The sequence below is a fragment of the Phoxinus phoxinus genome (genome assembly GCF_949152265.1).
Source record: "Phoxinus phoxinus genome assembly, chromosome: 12".
NCBI classification, from domain to species: domain Eukaryota; kingdom Metazoa; phylum Chordata; class Actinopteri; order Cypriniformes; family Leuciscidae; genus Phoxinus; species Phoxinus phoxinus.
In genome coordinates this window covers 20,890,504-20,907,567 of record NC_136887.1, presented here as the reverse complement: position 1 = coordinate 20,907,567, position 17,064 = coordinate 20,890,504, and the positions used below count along the sequence as shown (strand labels likewise).

Here is a 17,064-nt window from a genome sequence, read left to right as displayed (position 1 = left end):
GAGTGATGGAGAGAGGAGACTAGGGCAAGGGAAGGAGAGGAAAGGATACAGGAGGAGAGGCGAAGGTAAAGAGGACACATCCTGGAAGGATTTCATGAAGACAGAAGAGGCAAGTGTTGCTAATGTGTTCCCAGAATAAATGTATAGCCTATTTTTTTATATTACATAGTATATTTTACATAATCAGAAAAAAGTATAGAACTGTGTGTGTGTGTGTGTGTGTGTGTGTGTGTGTGTGTGTGTGTGTGTGTGTGTGTGTGTGTGTGTGTGTGTGTGTGTGTGTGTGTGTGTGTGTGTGTGTGTGTGTGTGTTAAATTGTATTCCAACAGCGGAGAACAAGATGGATATTGGAGCATGAGCAAGTGAAAGAAGACAGGAGGGATGGAAAAGGGGTGTATATATATGGTGTCTTCGGCGGTAAACAGCAGGTGGGGCGGTGAGTTCAGGTTTCCCTGCACAGATGGCAGAGGGGCTTGAATGAGAGAAAGTATAGGGCATGAGACATCATGTGATAGTAGCAGAACAGATCTGTGTGCGAGTTGGCTCCTTTAGACCTGATGAGCTTGATAAGATGGATTGAGCTTGACCCCTCATTCACGCACCCTGGCGGTCTAAGCGTTGTTGTTAGTTTGGACAGAGTGTGGTGCTTCCGTCTCGGTTTACTCTTCCTTGCTGTTGTATTTTTACCTTCCTTCCTCTCTCTGCTCTCATTTTCTCTCACTCCTCTGAGAGCAGTCAAGTCTTTAGCAATGTTCTCTCAGAAGTGGGTCACACAGAAGCAAAGCTTTCTGGGATGTGAGGGGTGGGCACAGATGGATGTGACACTCCGATAACCCAACAGCCAGCCAGAACCCATGGGAAACCACAACACGGCCCCCCACCACCATCGGTGAACCGCCAAGCCCCCCATCAACGATATGCTAATGACTCCATGCATGCTCTGGCTTCGTTCAGGGGGATTTTTCGCCCATTCCGGCTCATTTTGCTCCGTCCCAGCGGACCTGCAGGGGAACCATAATCTTTAATCTCAAGCGTTTCCTCCTGCTGCAGCATTTGAAGAAATTAAATCCAAATTGCTGCACGTAATTACCAGGATGTGGCCCTCGCTGATGCCATTAAAGCCAAACTGCCCTTAGTCCAGCTTCTTTACAGACAGCGGCTCTAAAATAGCCCCCAAAACCAAACAAAGCAGCGTTTCTCCAACTGTGACCACCCAGCCTTTAATAATCTGGCCAAGTTTGTGATGTTTCATCTGCACCACACAAACCAAACAAAATCTCATCAATCCGTGCGTATGAGGATGTGGAACTCCATCATAAAGAGCCCAGAGTTGCGTTTGAGCGATTGTCTCTAGCCTTGCCTGTGAGCGAGTTGTTTGGGAAAACGCGTTTGTGTCTCATGCTTGCAGGCCCATGCGGCACCATATGGCTAATGGCAAGGCGTACAGCAATTAACAGCCCTGATTAATGGAGAGCAGTCTAATTGCAGACTGGTAATTGTGCCTTTCTCTCAGCACAGGCTCTGTATCGAAACACCATATACAGATGAAGAAGGGGAAAAAGGAGGAAGATAGAGACGGGATTTAGTTGTTTACTCTTTTAAAATAGACGCTTTTTCCTTTTCTGCTGCTTTTAGAAAGCTCTTTGGTGTGCAACCAAGTACAGACATTTGCATTGGCGGGACCTTATGGCTTCCAATAGCGATATGTACTTCAGATGTGATCCGTGTAATCCTACAGTGGCAGATCAAAGCTGACGTGGTGAGCCTTTGTAGGCACGTATGGTACTAAGTGTTTGTGTCAATACACATCTTTAAATCAGTATTTTTAATTCAAGTATTTTGAAAGAGCGATAACAGAAAGCTGTGTGTGTGTGTGTGTGTGTGTGTGTGTGTGTGTGTGTGTGTGTGTGTGTGTGTGTGTGTGTGTGTGTGTGTGTGTGTGTGTGTGTGTGTGTGTGTGTGTGTGTGTGTGTGTGAGAGAGAGAGAGAGCGAGAGAGAGAGAGAGAGAGAGAGAGAGAGAGAGAGAGAGAGAGAGAGGGGTAGTGAGGGGGAGTGAAAGATTGAAAGAGAAAGAGGAGAGAGCCTTGGCTCGCCTGCACATATTTCATTGTCAAAACTCAAAGCAAGCTGCATTCATTAGCTGTGGAATAACAAGAGGATTCTTATTGAGTAATGAGTTTTTCCTTGTCCTAATTAAGCAAGCATGAGTGGTATATTTTTAGTAGAAAACTGTTCAAATGCTCTCCATTTCAACCAAAAATAGATGAGGACTCATCTCCACAACCCAGTTTTAAGTGCAAGGAATTTATCTTTTGATTTTAATTAAAGGTGCATGGCTTTCTCTCGCTCTCTCTCTTCTTTTTTTTCAGAGCAAGAAGTGGATGACCTGGATAGAGATTCAAGAAGGCAGAGAGACGAGGGCTGCTCTGAACTTAAGGTCTGTCTTACTCCATTTCTCATTCCATTAAACATTTTTTATACAGTCACAACAAACAGGGACATGCAAAATTCAGAACTGAAAATCCGGCTCCCTTTAAATTCACGAATGTATCAATCTATTAGTGCTGTCAAATCGATTAATCGCATCTAACGTGTGTGTGCGTGTGTGTGTGTGTATACACACACACATATATTCGATTCATCGATTTGACAGCGCTCCAATCTATCCATGTAAAGCTTCAAACTTCAAGGCTTTTTACAAATCAAGTTCAAAATTTGTCTTGACAAACTTTTTGGTTAATGAGTTCCTAGTTATTTAAATAGCAATTCTGCATCATGTTTGTGGATTCAATTCAAAATCAGGAATTTCAATTCTGAATGGTGTCAACTATATGACTATAAAATGTGCTGTCCAAAAGTGTATTACTCTACTTGGCTTTTGAGTGTTTATTTAAACAATAATTAAAATAAGAGCCACCAACCACCGGTAAATGGGCCTCCAAAAATAGAAATGTTGGCTGGCATCTATTTTGAACAAACTCAAAATTTGATTTTTAAGGCTGAGCCAGAGTCTGGGAAAAGAACAGTTCTAACTCTGATAGGAAACAGGCTGGCGTAACTTTATCAGGATCCCATTTGGGCTGGTGAAAAATGATCTGGGAGTGTCTTGTGTAATAGTGCATCGTAAGTCTAAACTTGAGCCTTGATATAAACGTACTGCATCCCTCTTAAAAAGAAGTAAACAGTTTATTCTAGTTTTGACGGACGGTTTTGATAAATTAAAGAATAATGATCTGACCTTTCAGCAATTTTATAATAATGTTAATCTATCCTCCCTCTTACGTCTAATTTTACAACAAGGCTTACACACAGCTGTGTGTGTGTGAGCAGAAAGCTCAGCCGTGTCACACTAATGCTAGATCCAGAGGTCTGCAGCCTTGCCAAGACAAGAATGAAGCCAAAGTAAAGCTCTCACAGTCAGCGGGCAGAGCTTGGTAGGGAAGATTCAAGAGCTTGATTGTGTAATAGTGAAGGAGGGAGTGTGGTGTATTGCATGTGTGTGTGTTTCTCACCTGCACATGATCTCGTGCGTCAGCAGCACCCGGCACATCTCTGGGTTTTTGTCTTGCCCTTCATAGATAATTGCCTGATGGACAAGAGAAGGTGGAAAAAATGTGGTTAGAGAAAATTGACAAACAACATTTTCTCCTTGTGCTGTAAACGCTCAGAGCGTGCACGAATTTCCATGACTAACTCTTCGGGTGTTTTAAATTCTACCATGAAAAGAATTGGATATCTGGTTGTATCGTTTCACTGAAACAAAAACATTATGACATCACATCATTTCTCCATACACACACTGCAGCGCTTATATGCGGTGAATGTGACCCTTCTTCCATCTGGCAGAGGCTGTCGTTGAAAGATCTCATGCAGCATGGGAATGATCAGTTCAGTTTTAGTATCTTTGTTTCTAAATGTTTTGTTCATTTGGTCCTGTGTTTCTCACTCTACACACTGGGTGCTGAATTACATTCATGTCATTTTGTTTCAGGAAATCAATCAATAAAAATCGCCTAGTGCACCGTGGGACGGCTTGAACAGAGCCTTCGTGTGCGGGGTGGTCTGTCTCTGGCTGAGCCAGGCTTAAAGTGGGCAATTTAATGCCCACTTACCTGCTGCAATGGAAAACAATCCTCAACCACCTCTCTAAGAGCTTAAACTTGGTGCGTCACGTTCGGTTGTGAGAAAGAATCAATGGTGTTTGGTGTCGTTGACATCAAACATGGAGACATCCAAACTTTGAATATGAAAATCTTCAAATCAATGAATAATAACTTAATTTTCTGTTAATAAAAAAAGCTATTGCTTGATTCAAATGGATTATTTCTATGGTACTTTTTGGAGCTATATGGGAAAGAGCAGCATGATCATTCTGTCATCTCTATTTGTGTTCCACAGAAGAAAGAAAGAAAATAAGCTGCTCATACAGGTAAGGAGTAAATTATGGCAGAGTTTATGTTTGGGTGAACTATTCCTTTAACATCAAATCTATAAAATCACTGTCAGTGCAGTGGTAACTGACAACTTATTTTATCTTTTGTTTCAGAGTTGACACCAATGAACAACACTAGCATATGTTCATAGAAGAATGTCCTTTAAATTACAATTCAAATCCTAAATCTGAAGGAAATTTGAATTGAATTAGAAAAAGGGATGCAGAATTGCGATTCAAACTTGAATGTAAGAACATTTATGTAACTATCATTTAACTTAAAAAAGCAGTTTGTCAACACAAACACAAAAAAAAATGGGGGGGTGGGGGGATAAAAAAAGGCGATAGATGGACAGATAGACAGACTTTTGTGAAAGAACGCTTTATTTCCCAGAATTTCAACTTCCTGTGGGGTGTGGCCAATTAAATTCTGATTCGCTCCCATGAATTGAAAGGAGGCCAATTCTTCAATTTTGAATTTTGCACAATCCTGCATTGTTTTCTCTTGGCAACATTCAGTTCCATCATTTGTTGCTCTTTGGCTTAATTAAAAGCAGATGTGTGGAATCAAAAGAACTATGTGTGTAGTGTTTGTTGAACTGTGCAGATTACTGTCCTCTTATGTCATAGAGGACCACCCTTGCCACAGTGCCCACCCTCCACAGGCATCTGGGGCTCACAGATTGGCTAACGATAGTACAATGCAAAACATTATTGTTCAGCAAAGCACTCTTTATTATTTACTAGATGAGAAAAGACATTTGCGACGTGAAAAGAGATAAAGGAGGGTGATCCGATAAACTGCATAATCACAGGTCCCTCTAAATTAGTGTCGTACTCCAACTAGTGTGAAATAGCCCTCTCGGAAAGATGTGTGCGCGTGAGCTTCCATAAGCCTGCATCTGTGAGACTCTGTGCATGTGTATGCATTCACGCATGTATTTGTGCATTAGCATGTGTGTGTTTATGTGTGCGGCAAGCAGTTGGGCTGCCAGACTGGAGCATAGCGAGCCATCTGGCCCAGCTAACACTTCATCCAAAAACCTCAGCTTTGTTTCCATCCTTCAATTCCACACAAGATGTCCCCCACAGCCGTGAATCAGTGACTCTACTCAAAACATACACACACTGCAGACTATTAACAGGCTGCTCTCTGTCTCACACACACACTTAAACCCGTTTGCCATGAATCACTCTCTCTTTCTCTCTGAACACACATATACATGCCACTTATGGCAACTGAAGACACAGAAAAACAGCTGATGGTTCTAATGAGGAACTGTTTCCCTCACAAGTGCCCAATGCTTTTTCAATTACATGAAACACTTGTTTGAAAACAAGTTTTATAAGTAAAGCATCAGAAAAGAAAGTTATTAATATTGGGGAACACATTCCTATAATATTAAAGGTTCAAATTAACAACTGATTTAAATACAATTGCATTCAACACAGTTTTTAAAATAATAACATTATAAGAATAACTTTTTAGTAAGAGTACAAATATGAATTCTAGCTTATTATCGAGTTTATTGTCTCTAGAGTACATTTTTCTAGCTGATTATCGAATTTATGGTCATTGAATGGTTTTCCTGAGGTAAAAGATTTGTTTACAAGCTGTTTTATTTGGCGTCTTTCAGCTGTTGAAACATTGATTGAGCTATCACATGAGAAATTATACATTTTATTAAGTTATAGATTCTTCCAACATAGGCCTACCTTCTGACGTTCATTCGTGTTCATTTTCGTGCTATAACTAGTAGTAAAGAGCAAGAGATGGTCGGTTCACGTGCTGCTTGAACTGAAGCCTACAGCAAATCTCACGACACATTAAAAAGCGCCAAAACCACATTCATTGTTTGAATGTCGTAGTAAAATTGACAGAGTTTAACATCTGAAACTTTGTTTCATATTTATTTTTGTTTCAAAAGTAACCTTTTCTGTCTTGTCTGTCTGCGCATTTTCAGTGTCCTCTTTGCTCTGCGATGTATTTTCACTGCATGAGAAATGAACAGTGTTGTCTCTGAATGCGTGAGAGTAGGCAGCTGCATATGACATAATTTTTTTAATTATTATTATAATTTTAGTTATGTTAGTTAAACCCTCCCAAACTCTACTGGTTCGGCTTTGTTTGCACTCTGAAACGCCGTGTCTTCTTCTATCGGATTTCATTCGGGAGAGCTGTATTACAGTATTGCGCTACAGCGCCTGCCTGGTCAAACGCGTTATCGCAGGCCCTTAAAATGCAAAATCATTAAGAGATCAAAAGACTTTCCAACATCAAAATTATATCGACAATTTGGTCGACAAATCGTTTCAGCCATGTTTATATATTTTTAATTATTATTTCCTGTCATTGCTGTGGTTAGAGGACATAGGTGATCCGGGGACATTTGTTTGTAAGGTTTCACATTGCGGAAATGAGGGTCAAGGTCCTCTAAAAGCGAGCAAGCATGCATCACTGTCTGAGCCTAGAGCCTCGACCCTGCAGGCTTTCTGAGAGAAAGAGGGAGGCAGAGAGAGCAGCTCAGGCCACACAAAGACGTCCTCTACACCTCCACACATTCATTTCATATATAAGACCGGCTATTTATCACACAAAGCCCCTGCAAACAGACTCAGAATAACTCCATGCAGAGAACAGTAGGGTACATAAGTGCCTGGAAAAAGTCTAAAAACAGTTTGTCAATTTCTCCTCAGAGGCAAACACAACAATGGTAGTGCATACTCCTCTGGATTCAAGATAGCCCTTGACGTCACACCTATCGTGCTTAAAAAAACAGTTAAAAAACAGATTTTGTCTATTGAGTACTGAACTTGAAAGACTGAACTTTCTTGCACTAGGGGTTTTGTGTGTATGTATATATATATATATATATATATATATATATATATATATATATATATATATATATATATATATATATATATATATATATACCAAATGTATCTTTAGGACTGTTTTTTAATTTAAAAATTAAGTTACATCTAACAGTACTCTAATGGTATGTAGAATATAATTTATTCACCTATTTATTCATCTAATATAATTTACATATTTTAATAAAATGCTTAAAGTAGGCCTATTTAAAAAACTATTACTAATTAATGTTTACTTAGACTATCATTTGTCGCTTATAGTTACTGTGTTTTGCCTTTGTGGGGCGGACTTCCTATTTTACCCAAATCCTCACTTTTCATCACCAAGTTGCAACAAAAAAAGTATTTTAAGGTCATGGTCTATCGTAGCTTTGAATGCTACAAATTGCTACAAATTTCACACAAGCACACACACATTTTCAATGTAGATGAGCAGACTTAATCACTGCGATATTTAGGCCCTCAAAACTTGTGTGTGTAAATATTTGCAAATGAGTAGCATTAAGCCTTTATGTGGCCTGGCACAGAGCGGCCATTCACATCTGACATCTTCAGAATCTCCAAACAGCTTCTGATTACAGGAAATATCTAATATAGGAGATTTGTGTCACTTTGTTGCATGTCGTATACTTTGGGGAAGTGTTTCTGGCAAGTTAACACACCCTATTTCGCAATTAACAGGAAAAATACGCTCACAAGCAGCACCAAAGCGAAAGAACGGCCGGGACCTTCCTCTCTCCTGAGCAAATTTATTTAGGAATCTGCCTGAAGCTTAGCTCTAAAAAACACACACACAGCAACAGGCGAGCTACAGCTCTGAGTTGCCCACCGGTTCCAGCCCAGCACTTTTCTGAACAAAGCTCTCCTTAAGGAGGGCCGTGAAGCGCATGAAACATGCATGGCGCGGTGCGCCGAGGTGTGTGTGAAGCTTTCATTAGGCCCTGATGCTGCTTTTAATGCATATTTTATATTGCACAAACTGCTCCTCAAATCTCGTTTGAGAGCCGGCAGTGCAGCCTTGAACTGACAGCCGCATCTGAGGCATGTAAACAATTCACTGTAAATACATGAAAACACATTTCCCTCTTTGTTACCATCACGCTAGCGTGTCAGCGCAGTGTGTGTGCGCATTAAGCCCGCGTATGCGATTCGCTTTTGTTCTGTGCTTCAGCTGTTGAGGGAAACAGTTGGATGGAAGGATAAAGAGCGAGAGAGAGAGTCTTTTACTGCATTGTCTTCATCAGATCTGTCACGAGCTCATGCGTTGATCACAGATACGGCCTGTCAGCTTGACACCCGCTCCATCTCTCCTCGCCCGCTCCAACCGTTCCCACAGGCAAACCGAGAGAGCGAATGTGGGTTTATTGTGAGCGTGAGCATAAGACGGGCACTGATTGTGTCAGTTTTCATGCTTAGCGTGAACCGTTTCTTTATTTTGAAGCAAACTTGATCCTTGCAGCTCTAGCCCGGATTGTTTGATTGTCTCTAATAGCTGTGCGTGTATGTACAGAAGCTCTCACCAGCTAACTGTGTGGTCAGGCGACTGGACTTCACTGCCTTGCTAAGTGCTAAAGAGAAGTGTGTGTTGAACAGCTCTATAAACCTGCTCATCAGCCCTCCCGTCCGACACTGCCAAAGCCAGCACATGCTGAGTGGAGAGGCGCTCTGTATAGCCTCTCTGTACAGAGTTATGGGGCTTTAATGGGAAATCTTAAACACATTGCGAGCACTCCTCAGCATATGTAGGCTGACTGCTCACCGCAGAGTGGTTTTGGACCAGGTTTTTCAAAAGGCATTTAAATACCAGCTAACACTCCATCATGACCTAAGCCGCGTTTCAAGCTGACATGGATGAGAGAGAGAGAAAACGCCACAGTCAAATGACAACAAGATCTGAAATCTGAAGAGCCAGTCAAAAGGCCTTGCGCAAGTTTGTCTTTGACACGAATAAATATGTGGTTGGTTACACATTTTTTCAGGAAATTTCGTGGGCAACAAAAGGTCCATTTCTATTGTAAATAATGTAGCTGTAAAACACACATTCAAACCAAGCAGATTTCTATTGGTCAACACAGCAAATCTGTGCCTGTTGTGAAATCTGCGTTAGTAAACGTTTCGCCCCACATGAAAATCCAGAACACATTGAATCCTATTGAATTGACTGGACGTCACTGTCACGATTATTCTTAGTTTCACCCTCATGGATTTTAATTTGTATCCTTCAGTCTCCTTTGTTCTCAGTTTCCCGCCATTTGTTTGTATCCTAGATAGAACTCATTGTGTTCTAGTTTGTTTCTATGGTTACTCATCAGTTCCCTCATTTGTTTCACCTGTGTTAATCCAATCATCTTTGTTTTCACTGTATATACATGCCTGTGTTATAGTTCTCATTTATCGGTTCTTATTAATGCTTCTTCAGTCCAGATTGGTGTAGTTATCTTTCTGTCAATAAACTCTGTTCACTTTTAACTTCGTCTTCACGTCCTGCCTCACCACGCTCAGCCAAAGTGTGACAGTCACACACAAACATTTGCCAAACAACGGTAAACGTGACCATACTTTAAAGGAGGAATTGAATGTAAATATAGGAGCATTTGAGAAAAGGATTCTGGGAAATGTAGTGAAAGAATAATTTGTTGCTGAAAGACCTGAGTTATACCCTAACAGATATTTACCAAATTTTCTGGATTGATACCATGGTAATACTGTCATTAAATAAGTGCAAAATTGCACCTTTCAATGGGGCAGTACCCTTAAAGGGACAACATTTATAATACAAGTAATAATATGTGACCTTTAAGGGTAAATAAGGTACTAAGTTGTCTATTGCTGCAGAGACAAGCTAATGTACCCCTAAACATAAAACATTTTGCAAATTGTTTTAATGTAAATACCATGGTACCTTACTAGTATACCATCTGATAACTTTTTGTAAAGTACCAGTATATTCCGCTAGCATGCTGACTAGGCTGCCAAACTCTCACAAACACTATCTCCCTTTCTCGTTCACTCAGTGGCACCACATCATTAACAGGTATGGCAGGGCTGTTTGCCACAGAAATAGCCAATAAATCAGTCTGTAATATATGTGCACGTGGGAGACAACCCTGGGGAGATAAACGGCTTTTTATTGAGACACTCAGTGAAAGGCTGAGCCGGGGCCAGTCCCCCTGGCCACTGTATTTACCTCAGGGGTGTCAGAGAACAGTCTCTCTCCCTCAGCACAACGCTCCTGCCTTTCACCCACACACATAAATCTGTCCCGCTACACGCCGGCCAAACCGCTCAGCAGAGAGCGGGCAAGAACTAGCATCAGTAACAGCACCTAGCTTCCCGCATATAAACATTCATGCAGAAGGAAATTAAAAACCACAAACAAATCACACAATACAGAAATTGGAGCTGCAGAACTGTTTGCGCCAAATGTAACATCCAGGGATTTCGTAGTAGGAATTTCTGAATGGAATGGAGTGAAAATGTAGTTAAAAAAAAAATGTGTAAAATAAATATTAAACATTACTATAAAAGAACACTTAAAGAAAATGTAAAGAACACTAAATGTTTTATACCAAATTTTTTGACTAAATTAAAATAATTGTCAGATATGATGTTTTAGTATATCTCTCTTTCTCCACTTCATTATTCTCAATAAGCATTCATACAGCAACAGGGTGGAACAACAGGGTAATCGAGCTGGCGTGTTTAAATCACATGATGTACTAAGTGTTCGCGTCTGTCACAGCGCCTGCTAATTACCTAGTATCTATACACACTTCACCCTGCCTGGGGTCACACACATACGCGCATATTACTTGTCATACAAAACGACTACGGCAAACCAGCTTATGAGAAATACAATTATTTTAGTTATTAGTCAAATTAGCTTATAAGCTTTGCATAGTTATTTGATTACAAATGCATTCAATATTTTGTCTCTCTTGTTTGAAATGATGAAACTTTGAACTAAAATTTATTGTCACACTTCTTGACTCGCAGCTGTTAGCGTTGTTGGATACACTTTCCCTAAAGTGTCTTTAACACAACATTTATAGACAGAGATCATGAGAGAGGAAGTGAGGGGACGAGTGAGAGAGAGGGGGAGAGGGTGTTTCTGTTTTAGGGTGAAAAAGAAGAGCGCCACATATGAGAATGTGAGGTCACTCTCGCTGCCCTGTGTGTTTTTCTCCAAGATTAAAGTTCACAACCTGCATAGTTAATACGACAAGCTATAACAATCTTTATGCATGCCTGTTCATAATAAACATCTGTTCCCACAACACATTTGAATACACACAGATAAGTCTACAGGCGTTGCAAAAGACACACACACACTCAAAAACTGGAAGTATGCTGTTTAAACATTGAAAGGCACCACTGGATAATCCCCCGTGACAGACAGTGAATACAACTGAAAGTCTCTTTCTTTCTCTCTCTAGCTATCAATCTCGCTGTCACACGTATGCACATAAATACATGCATACGCTCAGTCATCTTAAATGATGTCCCAGAGAGAGTATGTCATATTTAGACACTAACCGATCCTCGTGCCCCTGAGGCATGCTAGAGTGTAACCCCAAACTCACCAGGGTGCACGGCACAGCACACACACACACACACACACATGTTCACTCTCACTGCAAATGTGACGATATTCACCAGCAGACCGTAGGGATTTTAAAATAATGTCTTACCTGTTTGGTCATGGAGTCAATCAGGCGTACGTAAAAGTCCTGTTCTGTTCTGATGCCTGTAGAGGAGAGAAAATAACTCCTCTTTAACTCAGTACAATGCAGGTCATATACGCACACACATGGATTAGAAATAAATCTGGCAGGTATATATTTGCCATTCACAATAACATGGGTTTAATACAACATAAATATTTCAAATGTCTAGACAACCCAACCCAACATAGTTTGCACACAGTGTTAAAAGATTATGAAATTGGTTTTGGATCAAACAAACTGATATAAGACCCACACACACACAAACTAAAATAAAAATAGCTTTTACCGAGAAAAATAAACAAGAAAACTGTGGTAAAATAAATCTAATAAAATAATGTAAAATAGAAATAATCTAAATAACAATCACATGAAAATCATGATTTTCAACTAACTAAAATACAGGTTTAGAAGCATGAGAAACTGGCGCAACAAATTTGCAAACGCCTGGTTGTAATTTGCCACATTAGTCGACAGAAAAGAGTGTACTAGGCTACTTTCATTATGGCCAGGCCATTAGCTTCCATCAAAAATGAAGTGCACATTTCTGGAAAACGCGTAACCGGAAAACTGCACTAATGGCGATCGTTTTGTGTTTCAATAATATTCATAGCCTAGTTAAAACGCAACGACTTTGCTGCGCATTTTAATATCTTTTGTTTGAACAATTATTCGAATTATTATGACAGTATAGGCCAATTATTATTATCCTATTATTATTAGCATTACATTTATTTTCAATCAGTTTTATCTAGTTAAATAGGGAATTATTTATTTCTTGTCACCCCTTCTCGCTGTTCTTTTTTTTTTTTTTTGATACTGAAGTAAATATCTACCTGATGTGTTTATGCAAAGTTCAATGAATCTTAGATAATGCGTTCCGTCTTACCGTTGCTGTAAAGAAGCTGCAATCTGTAATGGATCCCATTGTTTGTCTTTTCTCCGCTAGATTCCTGCGGAAATAAATTTGATGGTTAGCAAGAAAAACCCATTTGATAATTCCTGACGAGCCCTGTGAGTCAGACCGGCTATTTCCCAGCAGACCAGGAGGCCCAAAAAAAAAAAAAAAAACGCAAGGGTATAGTCAGCTGAAACAAAATCTGAACTGTACGTCATTTTCAGTGAGTAAGAATCAAGTTTAAAATCAAATAGCGTTCTTAAAAAATAAAGTTGTGTGTATTTTTACAACGTGATATGATCAATAACAATGTAGCATATACCCGGTATATAGACGTGTCTAGCCTATAAAGTGAGTGACTATAGGCTACAGTAAGCATTAATAGCCACATCTTTTAATGAAATCAGCAGTCAGTCACTTTATTTGCAAATGTTTTCACAGATTTAAAGAAAACATACGGTTCTTCATATAAAAAATGTTCAGTTTTATTAGTGTTTTGAAAGGGAAAATGTATTATATGACCTTAGGTTATCACTGTAACTTTCTGTAAAATATACAGAAGATAGGCTACATAAACTGAAAGAGAAAAAAAAAAAAACCTGAGATCCTCTTAAATTATTAGGGATGAATAGCCTATGTAAAAAATATATAGGCTATATATAATAATTAAATTATGTTTACGAGCTAAGATGTAATAGATCAGTAATAATGCAAGAATAAAGATTTAAACTTTACGCCAGCATCAAGTGACATTTTCTCTGTTAGCCTAGACTTTTAAAAAATGATCAGAATTTTCACTCAAATTTGCAAAACCAATATATGCAAAAGAGAACGTTACACTTGCCTTTTCTTTTTCAACAAATCCAACAAAAGAAGTTCTTTCAATTTCCACGGGTTGTCCTTGTCTGTCGTATAGCGCTAAAACGAAGTGGAAGAAGTTGGATTTGCGAAGATTTGAAGGAGGCTGCTTCTCAAAGTGAGCTCGAGCAAGACCCACTCCACTGCACAGAGAGAGACACAGTTATATATTTATATATGTAGGCCTATATATAAAATAAAAACAACACTCTTTGTAATTATTTAAAAATAGGCTATGGCTAGCCTACTTATCTAAAAATGGTTAAAACAAATTATTTGTTTTAGTTTCCAAAATAGAGCGCAAAAGTCTTAAAATGTAATTTTAACAATTTAAATAGCTTAAACAAGCATTTAGAAGTCTATTAATATAGTCTAGTCTTTTGTATCATTAGGCAGGATTTTTTTTCTGAAGCAGTTAGGCTTTTTTATATATATAACAACAAATAGGCTACTTAACATATTGGATTTAATTGTGGTAAATAAATAAAAAATATATATAAATCTAATTAGATCTAACAACTAGTTCAACTGTTCATGACTAACTACTAGTTTGGATTTTCTTTCAAAATCAGTATTTGAAGCCACATAATCAATGCATAACTAGTTGTTGGCGAAGTCGTTTAAAAGCAAACGTTTGTGGCTATTTTAACGTTAGAAATAATAAGGTTAGAAATAATAAAAAAAACGGTTTTAATGTGACTTGCAACTCAAGCATTTTATCTGTTGGTGTCGACAGCACGCCGGAGAGGATGCTATCCGAAACTTATCGCAGCGATAAATCAATCTCTTTGTCACCTGGTTATTAATAAGCAGATATCGCGCACTGATTAGGGTGATATGCTACATGACCGTTTTGTGTCGTCCCAAGATGATAAGCGCACAATATTCCGTCTGCGTGGTTGTTCCCGTGGCGCCGCCGGCTTACCTCTGAGCGGCTGTGTTCGCATCCAACACTCCGGCGCCCTGCATCCACGTCCGGACAGCGTTCATCCCGGCACCGATGGGCTCCTCTTTCATACTACTCCCGCTCCTTTGAATGCTGTCTTGAATCCCGAACATGAAAACAGACTCCTGTCACCGTCTCAGTCGGTGCTGGCTTCTTTTGATCGCTCCGTTAAAAAAGACAAGGAGAAGTGTATGGGTGAGCAGGTGTCACCGCGTTTGTCTCTATTAGCGCTTCCTCTGAAACAGAAAATAGAGCGACGTGCCAAAAGAAACGCGAGATGTCAACATCCAGGTTTGGGAACACCATGCAACAATAAACAAACAAACAAACAAAACTGTAAGATTAGACTGGAGGTCCCTTTGGTCTAGCGTGCGCAAAAAGTCTAATGTCACTTTAAGAAACAATAGGATCAAGAACGGGCTTCGCTGAGGGTTAGATCAAATGTCATCATCCAGAGACTTTTTTCCCTTTATTTTCTCCTTCCTGTCTTTCTCCACAAAGAGTATTCTCTGATCAAATCACATGAATGAGCAATATGAAATCAAGCAGGAGAGGTGGACCCTTGTGGAGACAGCTCCCTCGCTGTTCCCCTTGTTCAAACGGGAGTGATTTGTGTCCTTTCCCAAAGGAATCCGATTTGACTGTCTCTGGGAACTAAACACAAGCAAACTAACCCCAAAGGGAGGAGGAGGAGGATGAGGAGGAGGAGGAGGGAGTGACTGAGCACACAGGGCCGCCCCCCAAACATAAGTAAAGCCGAACTACCATTAGCTGTCCATCCAACCACGAAGCCCGTCGCCTAATTAGATATCACAGCTCGCCCTGCCCACTTAGCGAGCTGCGCGTTTAGAGCGAAAACCAAAAAGAAGTTATGCGCGCGCCGCGAGTTAATGTCACGAGGGTAACTGCCTACCGGAGCGCGCGATTGAAGCCTATTTGATGCAGTTCACATGAACGCTGAGTTATTTTTTTAATATTGTTTGTTTTATATCAGAAACAGCACAGTAAGTTTGTTTAAATAGTTTAGGGATGAGCTAGTGTGTGGATTCAATAACTTTCTTTCAAGGGTTGGACTTTAAAAGGAATTTCGGGGAGCAGTCTGTTGAGGTTTGTCTCGCGCGCTGTAGCCTACGAGTCTTTTGGCGCCCCTGGCACATTTAAGCAAATGTCAACTATCTATCATAAAGACTTTTTAAACAAAACACGTTCTTTTCTCTCTTTTTTTGGTTGAGAAATGTGCATGTAGACCTAATAAAGCGATAAATAATAGCATTGCTTGTTTATTTATTTTGTTTGTTTATTTATACCGATAATTGTCCTGACTCAAAGTGTTCAAGCCACCTACTGTTGCTATGGTTACCTGCTAGGCAAACGCGATTTTTTTCTGTTCGTCAGCGTCTGTTTACATCCAGGTAAAATATAAACTCTTACTAACTTTTGTAATCTAACTTACTAGTTAGTAAAACAACCGCAATGAACCACGGTCATATTAGTGTATTGATTTTATTTAAAACACGTTTGTCAAATAAAATTAATCAATACCATAATGAAGTAAACAGAGATCACCTGTCATCGAAATAATGAGACCAGAGTTTTTATTAAATGTATGAGAGACATCCCATGTGATATGCTTGACAAATAGGCCTAATGTGGTGAAGAATAATTAGTGTCATAATTATTAAAGATTTGTCTTTTTCATAATTTCAGCAGATCAACTGTTATCAACTAAAAATAAATAATACAATTATTAGCCTACTAACATGACAAAATTATTTAGGCCTAGGCCTACTACAAAAACGAATAAGTTTGCAATGTAGCCTATTTGAAAAATGTAGCCTATAGTTATTATAAGCCATAAAACATCTGTTCAGACAGCAGACATAAGAGCATCAAACAAAACTGGAAAGACGCAAACAATTTAACAGCTGCTTTCTCAGATAACCTATATAAAGCGATAATAATATACCGGTACAAGTAAATGCTGGGAGCGCAGAATCCTTTAAAGCACGTTGTGTTTTTCATTGTTCACTCAACAGTGTTCACTTAGAATGCAACTATAAAGCTTTAGCCACTTGTGTTCAAAAATGAGCATGTGCGTGTTGGAAAGGGAGTATATAGTCTAATATGAAATCCTCCACAGAGGACGGAGGAAATATAACAGAGTCCGTCCGTCCAATCCAGTGCTGATCCGGCAGAAGGGAATCTGTATTTATATTCCCACACTGCAGTTTAAAGTGGCAGAAACTACACAAGGAGTCCCGGTGGAAACGGTGTAGCCTATTTACATATGTCCAAATAAGAAACAAACCTTTAATTTAGTCTATTAAA

The 17,064-nt window shown here is 39.5% G+C and overlaps 1 protein-coding gene across 6 annotated transcripts in view; it reads right to left on the bottom strand.

The window, feature by feature from the left end:
• The window catches only part of ebf1a (EBF transcription factor 1a), a 132,681-nt gene extending 117,274 nt beyond the window's left edge, over window positions 1-15,407 (bottom strand). For 4 of the 6 annotated variants that reach the window (XM_079629826.1, XM_079629828.1, XM_079629827.1 and 1 more), the window contains exons 1-5: window positions 14,716-15,407; window positions 13,777-13,933; window positions 12,924-12,987; window positions 12,002-12,057; window positions 3,514-3,587 (exon numbers count right to left, since the gene is read on the bottom strand). In XM_079629826.1, the coding sequence (XP_079485952.1) occupies window positions 3,514-3,587; window positions 12,002-12,057; window positions 12,924-12,987; window positions 13,777-13,933; window positions 14,716-14,849 (485 nt within the window). In that variant the 5' untranslated portion in view covers window positions 14,850-15,407. Of the gene's footprint in view, window positions 1-3,513; window positions 3,588-6,149; window positions 6,364-12,001; window positions 12,058-12,923; window positions 12,988-13,776; window positions 13,934-14,715 lie in introns of those variants that run through there. The other 2 variants (XM_079629831.1, XM_079629830.1) reach the window with 2 other exon arrangements.
• Between the last annotated feature and the right edge of the window lie 1,657 nt (window positions 15,408-17,064).